The sequence below is a fragment of the Phlebotomus argentipes genome, unplaced genomic scaffold (assembly GCF_947086385.1).
Source record: "Phlebotomus argentipes unplaced genomic scaffold, Phlebotomus argentipes genome assembly contig_32, whole genome shotgun sequence".
Lineage (NCBI taxonomy): Eukaryota > Metazoa > Arthropoda > Insecta > Diptera > Psychodidae > Phlebotomus > Phlebotomus argentipes.
The window spans coordinates 2,129,801-2,152,065 of NW_026776187.1; the positions used below are offsets into that span (position 1 = coordinate 2,129,801).

A 22,265-nucleotide genomic window follows, 5' to 3' on the forward strand; every position below is an offset into this window, starting at 1 on the left:
ATCCCAGGATGCATTGTCTTTGTGCTAATGCGATAAAGATTAGCACATAAATTGAGGTAGATATTGAGCAATAACCGTATCACTTCATCTTCACCTTCTTTCGTTGATCTTAAGTGTAATTTCGCAGTTGTATTTGAATTTGTTTTCATCATCTGCTATTTACTTGCCAAAAAATATGAAAAATTGCCTGAAAAACTAAATGAAAACACGAAAAAATGTACATTGTATAATAAAGTTTAATTTATACAACAAAGAGAGTGACGAGAGGCATAAAACATAGTGTGTCCAAGAGCATGCAATCTTAGGGCAATTGGCTTAGATATTTCACTTCTTTCCCACCGTCTGACCGCCTAATTAATCGGCTGGGTGTTGTAGAGCCTCGAGTAGAAGCCGCCGCGCGCCAGGAGCTCCTCGTGAGTGCCCTGCTCGGTCACCCTGCCGCACTGGATCACGCAGATGATGTCCGCGTTCTGGATGGTGGACAAACGGTGGGCGATTATGAGGCAAGTGCGGCCCGATTTGGCCAGTTCAAGAGCTTGCTGGACAATTTGCTCGCTCTCCGCGTCCAGGGCGGACGTGGCCTCGTCCAGCAGGAGGATCTTTGGGTTGCGCAGAAGAGCCCTCGCGATGGCAATCCGTTGCTTCTGGCCACCGGACAATTGGGTACCCTTCGTCCCCAGGCCAGTGTCGTATCCCAGCGGCAGGGACGATATGAAGCTGTGGATATTGGCAGTCTTTGCCGCTGCGATCACTTCAGCTGTCGAGACTTCCCTGGAATTGTCTCCGTACGCGATATTCTCAGCGATGGTCTTGTCGAACAACACTGGCTCTTGGGAGACAATTCCGATCTTCCCGCGCAAATGAGGTATTTCAATCTCACTGGAAATCTCTTCGGAGTTGAGGAACTGAAGAAATAATATAATAAATACAGTACATTTGATGGCACAAAGAAAATATCCTTACGATTCTTCCATTGTCAGGATCATAGAAACGCTGAAGGAGTTGAACACATGTGGATTTACCGCATCCTGAAGGTCCCACCAAAGCCACTGTCTTTCCACTCAACACCTTGAGGTCTAAACCCTGCAGAACAGGCACTTCACTTCTGGTTGGATAGCTGAATTCAACAGCAGCATAGTTAATAGTGCTTTCGTATTCCTGCTTCTTGTTGTCATTGATATCTTTTGGCGATTGAATGACTGGCTTTCGGTCGATGATCTGAAAGAGTCTGTGAGCAGCCAAGAAGGCGGCAGTGAGACTGGGAACAAAGGCCAAAGATTGTCCCAACATCATGGCAGCGTACAAAAGAGAGTCAGAAACCCTGCAAAGATCACGAAATCAATCGAATGAATTTCTTAAATCTACATTAAGATGAGATTACTTGATCAGTTTCTCATAGCCCAATCCTTCGTTGGCCACAAGAAGACCTCCGTAGTAGAGAGCGACAGCGTAGGCGAACATTGGTGCAGACTGGCCAATGGAGAAGACAGAACCGCGGAACATCAGCTTCCGCTTGACGGACTTCTCGACTTTCTGGATCTCCAGCGAATATCTCGCGACCATGCTGGCTTCCTGGCGCAAGCTGGCAACTGTTCTAATATTGAGGAGCGCTTCTGTTGCAATCTTGGTGGCTTCCTCGATAGCCTTCTTCTCCGCCATGAAACTCGTGGTCATAAATCTGATAAGGGAAAATGTCTTTAGCTATGAATTTAGCTTACGAAATGTCATTTACTTGGCCTCAAAGATGACTGATCCCAGGACGAGTGGCACGAAGCACATGCAAACCAAGGCCAGCTTCCAGGAGTACACCATGGAGACACTGATGCCCACGACCAGAGTGGTGATGGCCTGAATGATGCCTCCAATCGGCGGTCCGACAGCCGATCTCACATTGGCAGCGTCGCCCGAAAGACGAGCAGTCAGAGCTCCAACGGAATTCGTGTCCCGATCGAACCAAGCCATTTCCTGTCGCATAATCGACCGAAAGGCTCTGGATCTGAGTCTCGTGGTGAGATTGACGCCTGTCGTGTTGAACATGAAGCTCTGCAGGAAGCAACTCGTGGCAGTGATGATTCCGACTATCAGGAAGGCGATGCACAAAATGTTCGTGCGATCTTGAACCTCTTCCGGATCCTCCAGCGACAGGGCGCCGTAAATGTCGCCGAGAAGGATGGCAAAGGACGTGTAGGACATGCCAATGAGACCAGCAGAAATGGCTCCGAGGAAGAGATAACACCACTCAGCTCTGGTCATCTTCAGGATGCGCACAAACACTCTGTAGGAGTTTATTTTCTCCTCCTTCTCCTCATCGGCGACTGCCTTGAGGGCATTTTCCTCGAAGTGGACATGATTGTCGAACTTCAGGAGTCCTTTGCTGTCGCGCTTCTTCTTCTTCTCGTCCTCCTCCTTCTCAACGGTCACATTGTCCGCTTGCGCACTCTGAAGGGAGTCCGCTCTGACCATGTTGTAGTACTTCCCCTGAAGCTTCATCAGGTCAAAGTGTGTGCCATCCTCCAAGACAATTCCTCGATCCATCAGCACAATCCTGTCTGCCTTCCGGATGCTGGACAATCGATGCGTCACGATGATCGTGGTTCGACCTTTCGACGCTCTCTCAAGAGTGTCTTGAACGAGTTTCTCAGTTTGCGAATCCAAGGCGGAAGTCGCCTCGTCAAGTAGCAGAATTTTTGGATTCTGGATGAGAGCTCGAGCGATGGCGATTCTCTGCTTCTGCCCACCGGACATCTGCGCTCCCAACTCGCCGACTTGCGTGTCATATCCCTAAAAGACAGATTTTCAGTTCCTCAAATGTTGCACACAGAAAACATCTTAGAGAAACTCACGTCTGGCAAACTGATTATGAAATCATGAACACCCGATGATTTTGCTGCATTTTCAATTTCCTTCTGAGTGGCTTCAGGCTTTCCACAGCGAATGTTCTCCTTCACAGACGTGGCGAAGAGCACCGGTTCTTGTCCAACGATACCAATATTGGATCTCAGCCAAGAAGTGTTGAGCATCTTAATATCGTATCCATCGATGCAGATTTGTCCCTCTTTCGGATCATAGAATCGCTGAAGCAACTGCAAAATGGTCGATTTTCCACATCCAGAGTGTCCAACGAGGGCGATTGTTTGCCCAGAAGACACTGATATGTTCAAGTTCCTCAAGATCGGGACATCTGGCCTGGAGGGATAGTGGAAACTCACTCCCTGGAACTGAACATCTCCCCTCATTCCGGTGTTGATGACCTTCCCATTGCCTGACATGGGATCAATTGCTGACTCCCTGTCAATTATCTTGAAGATGCTGTACGCGGAAGCTCTGGCTGTGGCGAAAGCCTCCAGAAAAGGTCCCGCTTTGGCCATATTTTCCGAGCCAACCAAGATGCCAAAGAAGACCTGCAAAGAACACCAATTAATTCATGGCCCAAAAGCGGGAAAATCCGTCTAGAATCTCAGCTCACAATCATGAGAATGGCTGGTGTGTATTCCTTCTCCTCTTTGCTCCTGTCGTCCAGGATCAACGTCACACCATACCAGAATGCGAGGGAGTTTATGCTGTACGAAAACATCCTCAGAAGTCCTTCTCCAAGTCCCGAAAACGCTCCCTTTCGCCTTCCTGCCTTCTGGGCGGGCTTCAGGCGTTTAGCATATCGTTCAGCTTCCTTTTCTTCACCGCCAAATGCCACAACGGTTCGAATTGAGCTGAGAACTTCCTCAGCAACGGCACCAGCATTGGAGTAAGCGTCCAATTCTTTAGCTGTGAGAGCGCTTTGGAACTGAAAATCATAGATTTTTGGTGGTCAGTTTAATTTTTGGGAAGATCTCAGCAATCTTTTACCTTGAGAACAAAGAAATTGCAGACGATTAAGACAGGAAGACATGCCAGAATGACCAGAGAGAGTTTCCATCCGTAAACCAGTGAAATTATGATGCAAATTATGAATGTGAGCATCAACATTAGGAACATTCCCAGTTTCTCTGACACTCCATCGCGGATCTTATCGATATCACTGAAATTTGAATTGATTCAATTACAATTCTGAATGCTCATTGAAATATTGACTTACTCTGTGAGACGCGATGCGAAATTGTTATCATTTGTGCTATCATACCAGGACATTTCTTGCCTCACGATTGCCTGAAAATACCTCACTCTTATCCTCGTGATCTGCTTCAGGGCGGTGTAGTTGAAGATGTCCACGAACATGACACTGCTCACGAACTGAATAGCCGCCAAAATGCTCAACCAAATGAGATAAGCTTCCGAATCATTTATGATCTCTACTCTAGTCTCTTCCTCAGACGCATTGCTCCTGCAAGACATCAAAATGCACGTCATCCAGAGGGTAATTTGGAGGATTGTGCAGTAATATTACAGAACTTTCCCGCCGCCAAACATCCACAGAAGAATTGTCTCCGAACTCGTGCCCGCCAATTCGCGCTCGATGAGAATCGTGGAGAATTCACCGAATGTGACGATAATCATTGGCATCGTGGCGGCACTGATGGCCGTGAGAATTGTGGCCAGGAAGATGAGGAAGAGCTCCCATTTGGTGGCAAAGCGGAAGAGCCGAAAGTAGCTCACGCGATTCGCCGTGGATGACTCTTCCGCCGGCGTGTCCTCATTTTTCACCACAGTCCTAAAGCAACCCAATCGTTACGTGATGCATAAAGCAAAATGTGTGTGTTTGTGTGCATAAAGCGGGACACTTTCGTCAGAACGGAAGTCTCGAGAGACCAGAGATCAAAGAATCTGACCAACTGATCGCATTCGGACGCTGAAGATTGGTGCTGTGCCATGTCATGCGGGTCAATTGGCGATAGAGTTCAATAGATTCAAGGCCAATTAGTCGAAGAGTGGTCGACAAAGGAAGTTAAGTGCAAATTGATCTGTATGCAGCACTAATCCATTCACACTAGAGATGATCATCGCAGGAATCCTTACATTGCAACACTTTTCTGCACAAATCACTAAACACAGTTTAATTGGAACAGCAAATTCGCCACGGAGATTGAGGCGATAAATTGCTGCTTGACAGAGATATTCAGATACTTGACTTGTCGATCTTGACTCGCTGAGATGAAGGCAGTTACTGACCAAAGCGATCCTCCGTAGATCAATTCTCAAGCTCCAATTGATTGAAATTGATTCTCGCCTCTCATATATACTATCTTTTAAATATTCGGACACTATTATTCCCATGGTTGTCCACAGTTTGTGCTGAAAATTGTCTAATATTCTTATCTATCCTTAGAGAATAGATAACAGAAGAGTCAATTGCTCAAAACTATTGAATGACTCGAAAGAAGTAAATCAAAAGTCTCATAAGATTTTTGTAAGAAATCCTGCGCTAAGCTCAAAGTGTCGCATCGAACCCTGAATTCTTTTCACACTCAAGAATTCGCACTGAATGGCAGATCCAATTTTCGCACTGTCATGGAGCAAAATTGGAGGTGGTCAGCAGGTCAGAGGTCACACTGTCTCGCTCTTTGAGATTTATCTGTCTCTGTGCGTCCCTGGATCGAGACGAGATGCCTGGAATAGCTCCAAGAGACACTCGAGTAGACCAGTCACAAATTTATTCTCTCTCTCTCTCTCTCTCGCTCGCTCAATTACAACAGTCTCACTACTTGAAAATATTAAGTATATATTGAAAGTGAGCCTCACTCACTTCATCGTAAATCATTGTAGTTCCTTTTTCTTTTTAATTACGCATACTCAATTCTTACACTTGCTACTTATCAAGTTACAAAGTAAGGATTTTCAGTGTCACAATTAGAATGCAATGTTATAGAGACGTTTAACATAAAAAAAAGATACAATCCATCGAGGCAAATAAGAATTGTGAGTGGTATCTATAGTGGCCATTAATCATCTCTCTTCTTCTCACGAGCTTCCCTTCGACAGGAGCTCATCTACAAGTGTGGTTTTTTTGTGTCAGAAGAGAAACCGTCTAAATTCTGCTTAGAAATTGTTCCTTAATTGGCGATAAAATTATACATTTCTTTAAAATACTTACTGTCCACATTTCCTTTTCTTGTTTTTTTTACTTTCACTCGCCTCGCCATTATCCTTTCTTTCATTATAATTCTCTCTCTCTCTCTCTCTCGCTCATCCATCCCAAAGGGTTTTTCTGCTTAATCTATTTTCACATTTGAATATATCTTCCGCACAAACACATTCGTCCCAATGTAACCGACTGTTCCGCACATTATCCCGAGAGCTCCACTGAACAGTGCCATGTAGCCAAAGTAGAAGGTCGTCTGGAACAGACCGTACATCCTGAAAGAGTGCAGAAAAACGCATTAGAATTGCTATGACAAAATGGCCCAGAATTCGCGCGTCCTACTTGGTCTTGAAGAAGAAATAGTAGAAGGAATAGATGTAGACGTAGATGGACGTTGAGCCAGCCGACAGGAAACTCGTCCATTGCCACCGATAGTCCTCAGCATTGAGAAGGAAGTAAGTGCAGACAATTGTAACGCAAACTGTGACCACCATGAGAATGAGGAAAACCAGCAGCATGAATCCGTAGACGTAGTAGATTTTGTATGCCCAGAACGACGTGAAGATAAAGTACCTGAAAAAGTGAGGGCAAGTTTAAAGCGTGTAATTGCGATTCAAGGGCCCACTTAAACTCACATTTCAATGAAGATCGATCCGAAGGGCAACACGCCGCCCAGCAAGATGATAACTAGTGGCTCCATGAACCACTTCTTCTCGGGAATCGGCCGCGGCACGGCATTCACGCGGCACGGATAGTCCGGCTGGCCGTCGAGATTGCGCCCCACAACAGTGCCGATCAGCGTGAGCGGCAGAATCACGAAGATGCATATGCACGTGATGGCCAACATCGTGCCGAACGGAATGGCGCGCGACGCGTGATAGTAGATGGCAATGAAGTTGATGAAGAACGCCGTGCCGCACACGAAGACGGGAATGAGGAAGGCAGAGACGAGCATCTGCTTGATCCACACTTTCCCGCCCAGGCGCGCATACAGAGAGCCGCCGAAGTAGCCGTTGATGGGCGATGTAGCGGCGTACACGAAGATCGCCGTGGACAGCATTGATCCTCGTCTGGAAAATGCCAAGTCATAATTAAAAAACCAGAAATGGATAAACTATTGGACATTATTCTGTCCATTCCATCAATTGAACTTTGGCTTCAAGTGTGTAATTAATTTCCACTACAGTGAATTAAATGTGGTTTGACGTGTACTACAGCGATTGCTTGTTATCAATTAAGCACATTTAGTCGTCTTCCAATTCACACAAAATACACCTCATTTTGTGTGCGATAAAGAATAGGTTTTGAAAATTCAATTATCGCTTTTACTCAGCTTTTATATTATTATTATAACTTGTGATAAGCTTTTTCCTTCATTAACAAGCGTTAAACCGTCACATTTTCAGTGGGTTTATCGTAATCGTTGATTTATGATTAAACAACTTCCTCAAGATATTATGAGCAACACACACACTCCGCAAAAGACAACCGTTGAAATCTTGCGTCTCGTCATCGGCAAAAAATGCAATAACAATATTTTCATGAAAGAAACTGCAAGCAAAAAAACATCTCTAATGGATTTCTCAACACTTTCAAGAGGAAGATGTCTCAAAAATGCCAAGCGGCACTTTTTGGGTCAGCGATATACACGACATTTGAAGGCTTTTGTTGACTCTTTCTGCGTGTGAAAGTAATTGAAAGTCTCTCTTCGAGCACGCACTATCAAATAACTTTATCGAGTTTCTATATGGAAAAATATCTCTCGCTCTTTTGCTTGCTCATTGTGAAATCCAAGCAGATTGTTAGAATTTGGCGCGCTTGTCGGAACAATAATTGCTACAAATTCATCTGATGCATTTTCATAGGGAATTGTCTAATTAACTTATCAGCAATTTCACTAATTGAATCAATTTCTCAGATGTGTGCTCACTTGTAATGTGAAGGCGTCAAAACAAACAACAGAGCGAGAGAGGGAGAGAGATGGTAAATGAACTCACTCAGTGTACAATTCCCCGAGAATAGCGAAGATGATGACACAGAGAACGACAGACGTGAGTTGATATCCGGCGCCAATCAGTGATGAGAACATGAGCGTGTTCGACGGCGACCGGAAGACATCCCCATGGACCTGCTTCCAGCCATACTCATCGCCCAGATCGCGCTCCATGTCGTCCATCTCCTCGTCCTTGCTGTAGCGCGCGTAGTCCTTGCGCAGCGTGCGCATGAGGATCATCGACACGAGACCCACGAGGAAGATCACCATCATGAAGCTGTTGAAGATGCTGAACCAGTGGATGCGATGCTGGAAGAAGTTCGGATCCAAGTACTTGTCGAAGCGATTCTCAAACTTCACCGAACTGGACTTCCACTTCACTTCATACGTGAATTGAATCTTGCTGCCCAGCGTCAGGATCTCCTTTCGCTCCGTGCTCAGATTCACGTCCACAATCCTCTTGCCATTGTAGCCGATCTCGAAGCGCTTGTGCGCGAAGATGTAGTACTTGCCCGTGCTCTCGTCCAGGCCGCCCACCTTTCCCCAGATCGGCAGACCGTCGATGTACATCTGGTACCAGTAATCGTTCTTCGTGGCATAGATGAAGGCCTTCAGCTTGTCCTCCGTTAGATCCACCATGCACACGGGAGACTCCTGGACGTCATCTGCAAAGGAGAGAAGCTCTCACACTGCCAGAACCTCAGCATTGCGTCACACACGCACCTTTGTAGTCAATGTCGTATCCGCTGAACTCCAGCTCCACGCCCTGGAGCGCTTCCGACAGCGTCTCGTGATAGTGGCTGATGCTCTGCTTGGTGCCGGCGCAGAAAGGCAGGGAGAAGTAGGCGTACGTCTCCTGGCGGTTCTGGTACGGCCCCACAGTGTTCATCCAGAGAACCACCTCTTCGTGGTCTTCATACTGCAAACAGAGAAAGACACTTTCAGCCATCCGGACGCCGCAAATCCGCCCTCTCACTCGCAATCACGCCCCCACAGCCCCGCTCCCTCATCAGAACCCCTCGAACCGCGTGTACTCAAGCTGCCTTCCGGCCCAGAGGGAAATCGCCTGGACTTCGCGCCCCAAACTTGGAGGCAATTTGTTTTCCGACAGGCTGAGAAGCTTCCAACAAGAATACTCACAATATGTGAATGTTCATCACAAGTCACAGCCACTATTAGTAATATAAACGCAACGACTGAAGGGTATTTCATTGCTGATGAGACTATTAATACAATTAAATGCGAATTTACAGAGAAAAACTCATTTTTTTCTCAGGAAACACTCGCAGAAAACACACGTCGACGACGGCTACTGTGACAATGGTGAGTTCGGTTGGAGTGGTGAATATGAAAAAAGTTGAGTATCGAAATGCTGTGACTTTTCGCGCCTATTTTGAAACCTCCAACTGCATGTGTGTTAAAATACACAGCGTGGGAATATCATAAATGTTTTATACCTTTTTCTACCACATATTGATTTCTGCTGCTGAAATTACACGTGAGAATGAGAAAATTAGTTCAACACATGGTGGAAGAGTTCTAACACAAAGAAATCATTAACTTTTGTATGATTTTCTAGCCTCTTAACTTAAGAGATGAGACAATATCAATTGTCGAAAGACATAAAATAAACTTTTGCTCCTCAAACACGATAATCCCGATAATCATTAACTTAAGCACAAGTTATGCTCCAAAATGCCAAAGCTTAACTACGTATTTACTTGTCTTAATTCGAGGTATTAAGAGATAATTACAGAAGAAATATTTTTCAGGTCTTAAATATATTCTTGGAAGTCTTTCATACCTTTTTGCCGAGCTTTTTTCTAGAAGATTCTGCCCACTTTATTCAATCAATCAACGTCTCTTCCTGAGAATCACTGATTGAAATTGAGTCAATTGCTTTTTGCAAGTCTCTAATCCAGAAAAATCCCGCGTAAGCTGATGAACAGACAGGGAAACATCGTTCTGGTGCTTTTCATGAAATGCCCTGGGAAACGAAGTATTAAAGGCGCGTTAATTAAGACACAATCCCCACAGAGTGACCACTTAATAAAGAGGAAGTGATAAAATGTCCATTAAAGGCGTGTATTTCGTGAAGATGTTGCGGATCAGTTGTTCAAACATCATGGCTGAAGTCCTCGAGCAAGAGTAGATTGAAATGTTGTTTATACAAAAATATTTATTCTCTTTGGACATACAGAATAATTTTTAATTTATACCATTTTTCACAAATTTTCACTGAACGATTGTTTTTTGAAATTGAAAAATTATACTGAGAATTGGATTTCTTTTCTGGCGTATAAAATTGTCTTCTATGTGGTAAAATTAGGTTCTTGTACAAATGTTTTTCTGGGCAGTGAAGAATACAAATAAATAAAAATTCATCTACGCAGACGGGAAAGTAATTTTTGAGAGTCGCTTAATAGAAAAAATTTGCCATTGCACTTAAAAGAAAGATGCTTAATTAACTTATAAATATACAATTGAATGTGATTCTCTAGGGCATTATTCTACTTTTTTTCTATATTTTACAATATCTGAATTATATGAGACGCTTAGAAAATCTTGCATGGGAGGAAACGTATATATAACAAACATTAATTGTCTTATAGGAATTTAATATAAATTTATACTCTTATTGTGGAGAATCTCTCTTACAGTTTGCGTCATTCGTCTCTTTCACACATTAAATGGCACTTAATTAATATTAATCATCTATATATTAAGCACACCTTAATCGTGGGCGGGCTCACCTCGCCACACTTTTTCATTCATTCGAGGCACTTTTGCCACTTTTTCTGTCCATATCAATTTGTATCCACTGAAAGCAAACCCAAACGATGAGGTTCTGAATGAAAGAAATGCACCAGTTCAGTCGTGAGGCTGTGATCCTCCGCGGCGGCCTCAGTTCTGCTCCTCGCGGCCGAGGATGGCGTCGATGGTGAAGCTGCTCTTGGCGCCGCTGCGCCCCGAATCGGCGCCGTGCGGCGAGTGAGGACTGCTCGGCGATCGCAGATTGTGCGCGGCCGCGAGGTGCATCAGCACGTTGCCGCCGAAGGGGCCGGCGGCGGCCAGAGGTGGGTACTGCGGCCCGTAGGGGCCCAGCATGTCGTAGGCGGCGGTCGTTGGCGGATGGTGGGGCACTGGGTGCTGGTACGGGGCCAAGGGAAGCCCCGACACTCGCGAGAAGTACAGCGCGAAGTCGATCCAGTTGGAGCGGGCCGCCGCGGCGGCGCTGTAGTGCTGCAGAAGGGCCTCCGGGGGCGCCGGCAGGCCGCGCAGGGCCTCGAGATCGGCCCCAGGAGCCGTGGGGGCCATGGAGCGTGTGGGGGAGGCGTCTTCTGTGTTGGTGGAGGGTGAGCTTGTCCGGCTGGAGCTGCCGCAGATCGAGAGGCCGCTGTCGTCCAGGGACGAGACGGAGCCGGACGAGCTGTTGGCGCGCTTTCGCTTCGGCGGATGGCGGCTCGCCTCCTCGGCCGTGCTCGCGCTCTGAGCCATTGTTGGGTCGCTCTTGGCCGACTTGAGAGACGTCGCCATCAGCGAGACGTTGGACTTGAGGGCGATTGAAGATCCGCTGCCGCTTCCGCCGCCCGGATTCACGTTTGTCGTTTTGCGCTTGCAGCGCGACTGTCCAGTCTCGCGAAAGCCCTTGGCGAAGGGATTGTTGTCAATCTTCAGCTTCGTGATGTGATCATTCTGCAAGGAACGGAAATGTGGCTGTAAAATATGTCTAAGAGTGCATATAATAAAGAGATAAAAACAACACCAGATAAGTCACAGTGAGAGAGAAATTTAAATACAAAATATACAAATTGTCGTCCTTTCTCGTTTTAGGCATTGCAGGTAACTTTTTTCTTCTAAAAATAATTTAGGTGCATGTAATAGCAGAGATAGTGATCAGGAGCGCTGGATGATTAGACTGTTCTGCCAGTCATTGCAGATACTTGATAAAATAATCATTCTGGCTAAAGTACCGCAGGCTCGAAAGCTTGGCCAGTGCGGCAAAATAGATGAGTGTCTAAAGTCATGCCCTGCAGCAACCTTTCGCCTCGTTGTGTACATAATAATATCACGAAAGAAAATTCTCGAATCATGGCAAAATGTGTGTTTTCTAGCGTGGGTAAAATGCATCTGCTCGTCTCATTACGTTCAAGCTACAAACCGAAGAGGTTTGATGACTTAAGAAGTTGTCCAGGTACAACAAAAATTATTCTTATCTTACTCAGGTAAGAAGAAAAAAAAGTCCAAAAGACAATTTGCAGTCAACCAATCAGCACAGACAGAGGTGATTTAAGAGAGAATTTCTCATATTTCACAGGTGAGAAAGACAGTTTCGTTGGTGAAATAAGCACAGTTCTGTCTCGACTGGCTAAATAGAAGAGATAATCCATAATTTTAAGAAATAATTATCATATATTGGCTTTAATGCACGCCCTTCTGAGGTGTTTAATTGACAGACTGGGTGAGCATTCTTTTTTCGTCATGTCTTTGACTCAGAAAACCTGCCAATCTCCATGTCCAATTAATAACCTTTGTCATGTCCCTGACAATCTTCATCCACATTCTGAAGATACTCCATCACGAACCGATGGTCGCATTGGAGAAATCTTTAATGCAGAAAACATTCATATTTGTCACATCGAATAAGTTTGCTCATCGACGCCGAAAGACTGAAGATTTTGTAGGTGAACCGCAAGAAAAGTTGCCCCTTTCGGCTCATCTTCATGCGTCTGTTGACGGTGTGAATCCCTTTCGACGACACACCGTCGCAAAAGATCTGCACTTGAGTGAGCATGACTTTTTTGCATGCAACCCAGGAGACACGGAGGGCAGTCTGGTGATCCATGTTTCAAAGAGATCGCCCAAAAGTGCCGCTCGCCGTCGCCTCGCCAAGGGAATGACGGTGAGGAGGATCAAGAGCTAATCCAAGAGCGGCGCTTTGATCTGATCACACGCTCTACTGACTTATTAGACATTCTCTCTTGTCTCCTTCCTCATCCCGTTTTATATCTCTATCTATGAGATCCTCTCTTGCCACCGTCCTCAATGAACCCTCTTCCACCCTCTTTCCCCATTCGGGGGTGTGTAACACTCCCGCGAGGGTAGAAGTGATGTTTTTTGCACACTTTTTGCCACGATTGAGAATTGTTGCTGTGATCTGTCGGGGAAGAAGATGGTTTCTTGCGAGGCTCAGCATGTGTCTTTCGGCAGAGATGAAAACATTTCAGATGCAAGATATGATCAATACACAAACAAATTGATTAATGCACATGGTTTTTGATGTTCATGACAATCATGCGGAGAAATGAAATATACAAATGGGATTTATTGGTCGTTTTTCTGTGCTTGTAACTCTTCATTTCAGCTGATAAGTGAGGCAAATACCGCGAATATCTGCTAAAAAGTCACCCAAGAAGACGAAAAAGACATGGTGTGATAGATTTCACGCAGGTGTATTTCAGATCATTGCATCAACAAGACGGTAAAGTCACTCATCAACTAACAAAAGACATGAGCGACTGTAATGAGTTCATGAGAATAGGTTTAATTGGGTAAAAAAAAAGTTGATATCCAATGAGCGCCTAAAGTGCGTTTCATTTAATTGGAAATTGCGAAAAATCCGCTCGAGAGTGATTTTAGCGGTAGCTTTCCATGTATGTAAAATGCGCTCAATATCAATTGAATGGAATTAGATGGAATTACCAGTGAAGTAATTCGCAGATAAACGCTCTGGCGAGCAGCAGCTCGCAGGCGCCTCGCTGTTGGTCTTCGCTGGACACCCACTTGGAAGTGGGATTAATCAAATAATTTCCATGTTTGAAAAAGTCGACAGCTGGTAATTATTACACAGTGGATGAGAGTCATTGAGTTCAGTGCTTGGATGCCGACACACGGCGATGGAATTTGAGAGCGCGAAGAGGCCGCCGGTGGGATTTTTCAATGGGGCTGCATATCATGAGTGTCTTAAAAGGCAGATTCTCTGTGCGCTGGCCTCAACTGTGCACAATCGATTAATTGCACATTTAGCGTGCGCTCTGGAATAAATTAATTACCCTCTTTCTCTCTCCTCGGAGCCTCTCGGGGCCCCGCAAAAAGTGTGAATGACGACTTTTTATGTACACAAGCATGCAAAAATTAATCGAATCGCCCACATTTGGCAGCATCTTTCTCTCTCTCTCCTCCTTTCCCGAACTCCTTCCCCATCTTCTTCCTGGGAATTAAGTGGAATTTTCTCTGGCATTTCTCCCAGAGCAGAGAACTTGTGCAGAAGTCATGTAATGTTTTCCAAATCGTCATCCACTTGAAGTGAATTTGCCAAGAGGCTGCGAATTCTCTGAAGACAATTTCTGCAGAGCAACACTTAAAATCATTATGAGTAGCCCTTGGTATTTTGCAATGTGCCGGAGGAAATTTAAGAGATGGTCCAAAGACAATAGTCACTTTGTGCTTCGCAATCGCCACAGCGTCGACAGTCTTTGAGGACAAAAGGCAATGCGTGAAACTCGATCTGGCGCCCAAAGAGATTCGATTCATTTAACAAGATTCCCTGAAGAGTGAACAGAGTGTTTTTGGCCTCTTGCCGCCAATTCACGGTCTCTTTGCGTGGAGTCCTCAGCAAATGAGAGGAGAAACAGAGATTTGAGCGATAGCGTTGGCCAGAGAGACAAGCCCACGAGGAAGGGGCAAAAAGTGTGCAGGAAGAGGAGATTCGGAGGCAGACAGATAGCCCAGACAATGAGAACAAGTGACAAATGTGGCAGGGAAGAAGAAGCCCTCTCGAAGATGTCTCTTCCTCCTTCGATCCTTTCGCCTAAGAATTCTGTCGACGCACTTGTGCGCCATCCAGAAGGGTGTCCACTTGAGATTGGCCTCAAGAGTAGAAACAAACCCTCGTGAGATGGCTCGAGTGGAGCCACAGAGGACTCTCTGGTGTGTTTTTGTGACAAACAAACCCTCATGAGGATCATTTGTGTGAGACTTGGCGCTGTCAAGAGGCGCTCTGAACTAACCTGATATGCCGTGACTGCCACAAAGTCCGTGTCCGGGAAGAAGAAGACCTGCGACGGCGACCAGGGAATTTGGCTGGGCTCTGATGTCCGGATCACGTGCAGCCGAGGCTTGTACTTATGCATGCTGGTGAGGACAATCTGGAAATGGAAATACAAACGATATATTAAGAGTTTTTTTCACAAAAATATTTACATGAATCTCCATCGAAAGCAATCAATAGGAATATTCTTTCATTATTAAGTAATTTCCGTCAAGACGAATGGTAATCAAAGCATTTGATTTTCGAACGTAAATCACTGGCTGAAAACAAGCCAAACATTTACATTTAATGTTTATCCCAAAAGAAAAACCAGCGAGTCCTCTTTTTCGTCCGAAACTCGAAGAATATAAACATTTAAGATGATTTATGCTTATGCTAACATGTCATTCGGTGTCACCAACCACAGTGGGAAATGATAATAATATGTGTGACGAATTTAATTCTCTCCTCGGTCTTCCCACAGGAAATTATCCACATCATCATCTCATCATTATGAGCTCCATGGGCAATTCTGTGTGGCTTCATAAAACATCAAATTTATCCCAGCAATGGTGTCTGTCGTTCACGCCGAAAAGCTTGCGCCGCTGCGGAGCTTTCCGTGATCATTGCGTGACTCAATGTTGACAGCCATAAAAATCGCACAATATTGCAAGCGATATTGCGTTCTCATGTCGCGCTGCGCATCGCATTTGCCGAGGTGGCTTCAGTTGCGCGCCAAAGTGATGAAATTTGCCCCGAAGATGGGCGCCAATGGTGGAGGCAGAGCGCAGACCAAAGAGAGTGGAGCCGAGAAGCCGCTGGAGTTGGTCCAAAAGCGACTGGTCAGTGGGCGGTCCGAGCACTATGCTGGAGTCCAGTCTCGCTGGAATGGCTGGAGATCGTGCCGCTGCCACTTTGAGGTGCACTGAAGAGTGCCGGGATCGGGTGTGTTCCATTGATTGGGAGATTTCTCCTGCGCTATAGCCACCAGGGAGATCCAATTCGTCATGCAACTCGAGATTTTCCACCTCTTTTCTGCGTGAAATCGCTCAATCATCCACAAACAAACAGCCCTCCAACGGTCCCTGCATGGCCTATTGAATAAATTGGATGAATTGGTGTCCAAATAGATGAGATCTCCTCCGTGTGCAGCATCCCGTCACTCCCGTCATCCGTCGTGGAGAGGCAATGAATAGGGAATGCCACAACAATGATGGCTGCATTGATTGGGTGCAAATTGAGTTACAAAAGCTCCGGTGTTCCTCCAAACACCTTTTGTGTCCATTTTTCACACACAACCCCGAAACTATTCCCATTGAAAGCCAAAGAGTGGCTGCAGCGTCTCCTTGTTTACTCCCTCCCTTTGTTGCCACTTCTCACATAAAGTATCATCCACAATGTTGGCAACAACAGAATGAAAAAGAAGCCCGGAGACACATGGAAGAGATGTCTTTCACAAGAACACGATCATCACCATTCTTCAGCCCTAATCCAATATAATATGTACTTACAGCTCATCTCTCCATGGGCATTGAGGAGAGAATGCAGATACCTCTTGAGAGGAGAATGGAGGAATTGCCCATAGGCTTTGCGAATTGGCGGAAAAAAACTCATTATTCAGCGGCACACAAAACGCCATCAATACCAAACCACTCGAAAAGTGAGCCTAATCCCCCTTAACCTAATCTAATCCACTGCTCTCGGGGCTCTTGTACTTGAATTCTAAGTGGCAATGCTTAATCAGCAGGAGTTCTTTTGCACAAGAATTCCCTGTTTTTTGAGCTTTTGTTGAGCCAAAATGCAAATGAAGCTTAGGCAAGAGCAATTAATAATATGAAGAAAAATAATGTATCGCAGAATTCTCAAGCTGATAAAATCTATATACTCTAACTTTATTTCTCGTCATGCCCAATAAAATAAATACAACTATCACACATATTTTATTTCACCGATGTCAGTATCCATTTTGAGAGATCAACTCTGGGCTCTGTCATTCGCAATTCACTCAAATGGTAGGATTTTTCTTTTTCTTCCTATTACTTTGTCGGCAAGTTTATTTTTCTCTCTTCTCATTTTGTCCCGGCATCCCTTCGTTGTTACGTTATATTTATTCTTGTGATCACCGATAACAATGACTGAAAACCAACGTTTTTGGCGCCGGTATCTTTTTCACACACACAAAAGGGTCACATGAAAACAGTCATTCGCCGGATAGTGAGAATTTCCCAAAAAGAGGAGAGATAAATATAGGCAACACTTGCGCACATTGAAAGAAATTGTTGAGATTTGTGCAATTGATACCACAACAAAAAAAAACACGAGGGAGGAAATTGGTGACAATTATGGGATTATTTTCAGACAAAACATGTTGAGAAGCCTCAGGAAGCGATCTCAATCTGCAACAGTAGAACATACTGGACAATTTTCTCCGCACACACAATTTAAACATTGAAGAAAATCACCGAAATCACGCAATACATATTTACTTGAGGCAGGCAAGAGAAAAAAGCAGCCAATCACCTCTTGGACAGCAGTCGAAACCACACAAGAAGATATCAATGAAGTGGCGCGGCTCTTAATTACGCAAAAGCACTCAAATATAGGCAGATGCAGTCTATAATTTATTCCCTGTATTTACAGGGATGACACGTTTAAACGCCTTGTTAGTTGCATACATGATGTCAACATTGGCCGTTCGTGCAGTTTTTCTCCTCTGATTACTTCAAAATAAATGAGAGAAATCCCTCAAAATGCTTCTTTGCTGATTTACAAACGAAGGGTTCATTAACTTAATGAGCAGGAATACAACAAAAAAAAATTGCCTAATTTTGAAAATTAACTCTTCTCGTGGAGTATATTTGATAAAATCTCTTTCAAATGGCGCGTATGCCAAAGAAATGGAGTCCTAAATAACTATATGGCTCTTGAGCATAACGAGAAAAGTACTCTCCATTTAAATTCCACCATTGTGTTATATATGTGCAGTATCTAGTTGAGAGATATCAAGTGGACATATATATGGTACATTTCAAGCAATCCAATAGACAGTGACACGCAAATTCTTCGACGACAAGTTGGCCAATTGTGAGCGAAGACAGTGGTGCATTGTTCCAACTGGAGCACCAACAAAGCACATGAGAAATCTAAAGACTCTATTAGCTATAGTACTTAATCGCTGGTACTTACATGTCCATTGCTGTCGAGAGTATTGTTGGTTAGTTTCACTTTGCTGAAGGACACCGGCTGTGAGTTCCAGTGCGAGCCGAGCGCAGGACTGTCAGGATGAAGGTACATTCGCTGCGGACTCTGTGGCTCAGCACCACCGGCCGGAACCCACTGAGATCCGCTGAATTTGTACCGACAGTCGCCAATTGGAACCATCTCCAGCATTAGGCAGTAGCTGGCGTCCTCCTCGAGTCCGGCCAGCGTCACTCTAACCGAAGGAAACATTCGCCTGTGGAGAGAAGAGAAAGTTTAGTCCGCCGAAATTGAGTTCGCCGCTGTAGAAAAGGCATTATCATAGAAATGATCTTAACAACTTCCCTCTTCCTGTCCGTGCGCGACAGAAAAAGAGCCAAATGTGCCTCTTCAGGCGGAATTGCTCGACAAAGGAAAAGTTTCGCCAGTGGAATATTGGTATTTTATGCAAGAATTCCATATGAGTCACACGAAAGTCCCATTGAGGTGTGCAGAAAAAGCAGAAAAAGTACTGCATTTTAAGTGATTTTTGCGTATTCAACGATTCTGCAAATATTAAAAGACACAAAAGGTAATTTACAGGCAAGGGTCAAGTATGTGTCTTCGTGAGATTTTTGTCACTGGCAAGCTTCTTCCTTTGTCTCACCCATGAGTTTCACTCGTGTGTTGTCCATCTTAATTGCCTACAAGTTAAACACCCAAAAGAATTCCCTCCTACTGTGAAGACATCCTTAAACACTTTCGCACTGAGCACTTGACTCACTCCTCTGCTTATCGGGTTCTATGAAAAGCTTAAATTAATGTACAAAAAACTCACAAATATCCCTGAAAAACTTTACACGTGTAATATTGTTTCATATTAATAAACATGTGAAGATTAAATTATATCAGTATAATATCTTATTGAAAAGCGATGTCGTGTTGAATTGCAACAAAAAAGAACAATTTGTTGTTCTCAGGTGAAATAATTAATGGAAATATGGGTTCAGGTTATCGTCTGAACCAGGGAGAAGCACAAATTGAAATTATATCTTGGTAATAAAAGTGGAATATTGGCAAAGGTGATGTCTCAGCAGATGTTTTGGGGTGCTCAAGGAAATCACTTTTCAATATCACCACAAGTCTTAATTGTGAGGGGAGAAAATATTATGAAAAATTTTCATGTATTCAACGCGTGGTAAAAAGTGAAATTTCCCCTGTTTATACAATCAATTAAATGATGGTCAGAAGTGCATCTGCAATGGCCACTGCGGCCCATTATTCACCTTCTGTTTGTCTTCATTTCGGTACATATACGGTCATCCATGAAGGGAAGAACTTGTTTTCTCAGTAATTTTTTGAATAAATTTACATTTGACGCGACTCCTCCTCGCGCCCCCATCTTAGCACATTACAGCCGAGATCATGCAGGTAAGAAGATATCTCTCCGCGTTCACACTCCATATTCCTATTTGTCCATCTCGCGGCAATGGTAATTCTGTACGAGGGACAAACACCGGCAATTCCTCGCGCATCATCCCGGCACAGAGTGTGAAATCTCTGTGTGAAAAGGATTAAATGTTTACCCAGCGTTAATGGCTTTTCGACAATTTCTTGCTTTACTGATTTTCCACAGTCATCAGAGGCAAAACCTCGTTGGTGAGCCGAGCGAAGGAGTTTGCTTGCGATGCTTCTGGTGATGTAAACAGCCCAGAGAGACCTGCGGAGGAGTGAAACCACCGAGAAATCCGACACTCGCCCATCAAAGTCAATCTCTGGTGTCACACGAAACGCTTAACAAGACTCATCTCAGATGCAAAAGTGACAGAAATTTCACCAGTTCTGGGACTTGATTTGACTTTCTGATAAAATTGAATAAATATTATTCTCCTCTCTGCGACTCTTGTTTCCCTCCGAGTCAGGGAAAAAGAGATTACACGCGTCTATTTGTTTATCTTCCCTTTCATTCTCTCACATCTGCAAGGGCTCTTCGGGAAAAAAGTGCACGGAAGATGTCAAAATGAAATTCCTGCTCCAATGAAGATGAATCAATTCACAAAAGATCGCGCAAATTCTGCTCTGAGAATACTAATGGTTAAACTTGTGGTTAAATGAAATTTCAAATATTTGCTTTTTAGAAAATTTTTCCACTTAATCGATTTCTTTCACAACTTATCATTAACTCAGAGAAAATTCCAGAAAACATCAATCAACAATGCCGTAATTTTCCGCGATATACGAATATTAACTACATATTCGCAATGAACAATATTACATATTGCAAGACCTCTCGCAGCTCAAGAACTATAAATGACTTGCATAAATATTTTCAATTTTTTCCTTCATAAATGTCTTATTGGGCAAAAAATGAGGATGGCATAAAATTTTTCATTACACCAAAACTGCATATTACCGCAATTTCAATCTTTACTTTTTTCCCTATAACGATCCCGATGGTGTGTTTTTCCAGCATGGAACTTATCCCATTAATATTTATCGACTTTCAGTTTGTCATTTAGTAAAATGAAGTGGCCAGTAAAAAATTCATCAATGCATTGCTAAATTGAGGGGTTGGCTGGAAAAATTTTCACATATTATTTGGTCTTCTCGCACCAAATTGGATAATTTTACGTCATAAATGTGTTACGAAGGGAGAAATGAGTGTAAACATTTCGAATATTAATGTGTCATTATGGTCAGAAGGATGCAAAGTGGTGAGAAACAGGATCCAGTTGGGAGTGGTGGATTGTGATTTATTGCCATTTCTGACACTCTGCAGAGGACAAGCGATGCTCAAGAGGATGTCATGTGGGATTGAGAGTAACATGTTCATCTTTGGGAAATGGACGTCCGGAAATTGGGCAGGAGCGCGAGTGGGCAAGGCACGATAGCGCTTGGTGGAAATGGAGAAAATTGTTAATTTGCAGATGATAAATGGCTGGTGGCGGGTTCGGGGCAACCGGTCTCGAGTGCCAATATCCACACATTTATCATTCTTCGCGGACAATTAGACACACACGATGAAGAGCCAAGACTCGCCCAGGTACAAAAGAGATATTTAGCATTGGGGCGCCTCGAAGACAGCATGCGAAAAAGGTGAGGATGAGGTTGGAAGGATGGTGGAAGAGAGACTCACAGATTACAACTGCTCCATGCATCAAGGGGGTAATTATAGATCACCACACATCATCTTGCTTATTATTATTTTTGTATACGCACGGTGGAAAAACAAACATCCAATTATCATTTTGCCCAACGTCTTTTCCTCATCTTCTCCCATTCGCATTGTTCAGCCTTCTCCTGCCTTGCGCTTCCACCTTCCAGTGTGATTTTCAACTTGGAATTCCATCTCCAGTTCGTGGGGCTCCGCAAATCACTCGAGAAGATTGGCAGTCTCTGGGCAATCCAGAGGCGCCTCAGAGATTCCCTAATCTTCGTCATTCTCCCTCCTTTGGGTATATTGTCAGATTTGCACCTCATCAGAGATGAAGAGAGAGAGAGAGCCTTCATCAAATTGGTCAGTGTTTGCCAGTGAGCAGAAAAACAGCAGACATTCAATTAATTGTTAAATACATCCATCCTGGAGGTCCAGCACAACTCTTTTTTCCCTCGTGCGATCTTTCTCTCAACCTTTTTTTCCCGCCTCTCCCCAGAGGATGATAATTATGCGAAAGTAAGACACTTTCTTCCCGACTTTTTCCTACTTCAAGATGTTAAATTGCAAAAATGCGAGAATCAGTAAAATCTTGAAATTGAAAATTTGAAAACAATTATTTTGTTGTAAATTTCCAATCAATGCTGACCGCGATAAGTGTGTTTGCATAGCGAGATTGTGGAGCACTTGTTCGTGGAGTTGTTCGCCCCTGGAGCACAGAGAAGTAAACCTCACCAATCTTCTCAGCTACAAACTCTTTCCCAATTGGTCATCATTATCCAATTCACTTCTTTTTGGTACACTTTGCCTCCGGCCGCGCAGAAGGCGCCTCTTACAATTAATAATTATGACGACGACGACGATGACGACGACGTGCTCTCCAGGTAACATTTAGACC

At 44.2% G+C, this 22,265-nt stretch overlaps 3 protein-coding genes across 3 annotated transcripts in view; all 3 read right to left on the minus strand.

Annotated features, from left to right (window-relative positions):
• Positions 1–269: 269 nt before the first annotated feature.
• LOC132263970 (multidrug resistance protein homolog 65) lies at positions 270–5,077 on the minus strand. Its single transcript, XM_059763998.1, has 10 exons — positions 4,951–5,077; positions 4,382–4,645; positions 4,073–4,318; positions 3,844–4,015; positions 3,467–3,781; positions 2,844–3,401; positions 1,733–2,781; positions 1,382–1,678; positions 964–1,321; positions 270–905 (listed from the first exon to the last, which is right to left on the minus strand). Coding segments are annotated over exons 1-10 (3,816 nt in total). The 5' UTR covers positions 4,953–5,077; the 3' UTR covers positions 270–350.
• Positions 5,078–6,116: 1,039 nt separating this feature from the next.
• On the minus strand, positions 6,117–9,312 carry LOC132264381 (transmembrane 9 superfamily member 3). The gene is made up of 6 exons (XM_059764572.1): positions 9,147–9,312; positions 8,730–8,925; positions 8,011–8,671; positions 6,649–7,083; positions 6,356–6,586; positions 6,117–6,288 (listed from the first exon to the last, which is right to left on the minus strand). The coding sequence occupies exons 1-6, from the start codon at positions 9,216–9,218 to the stop codon at positions 6,144–6,146; spliced, it is 1,740 nt and encodes a 579-aa protein (XP_059620555.1). The 5' UTR covers positions 9,219–9,312; the 3' UTR covers positions 6,117–6,143.
• A 1,598-nt stretch (positions 9,313–10,910) lies between these two features.
• Positions 10,911–22,265, minus strand: part of LOC132264247 (T-box transcription factor TBX6-like) — a 33,424-nt gene continuing 22,069 nt past the window's right edge. Inside the window, exons 3-5 of the mRNA XM_059764363.1 lie at positions 18,223–18,490; positions 15,017–15,154; positions 10,911–11,702 (exon numbers count right to left, since the gene is read on the minus strand). Coding sequence (XP_059620346.1) covers positions 10,911–11,702; positions 15,017–15,154; positions 18,223–18,490 — 1,198 coding nt within the window. The remainder of the gene's footprint in view (positions 11,703–15,016; positions 15,155–18,222; positions 18,491–22,265) is intronic.

Excerpts from the sequence above, each read along its gene's own strand:
- LOC132264381 (XM_059764572.1), bottom strand. The coding sequence starts at position 9,218 with ATGAAATACCCTTCAGTCGTTGCGTTTATATTACTAATAGTGGCTGTG. Across the intron at positions 7,084-8,010 it reads CTCGGGGAATTGTACACTGA|ACGAGGATCAATGCTGTCCA; the intron begins GTGAGTTCATTT and ends GGCATTTTCCAG. Across the intron at positions 6,289-6,355 it reads TATTTCTTCTTCAAGACCAA|GATGTACGGTCTGTTCCAGA; the intron begins GTAGGACGCGCG and ends GCACTCTTTCAG.
- LOC132263970 (XM_059763998.1), bottom strand. Across the intron at positions 3,402-3,466 it reads CACCAGCCATTCTCATGATT|GTCTTCTTTGGCATCTTGGT; the intron begins GTGAGCTGAGAT and ends TGTTCTTTGCAG. Across the intron at positions 1,679-1,732 it reads TCAGTCATCTTTGAGGCCAA|ATTTATGACCACGAGTTTCA; the intron begins GTAAATGACATT and ends TTCCCTTATCAG.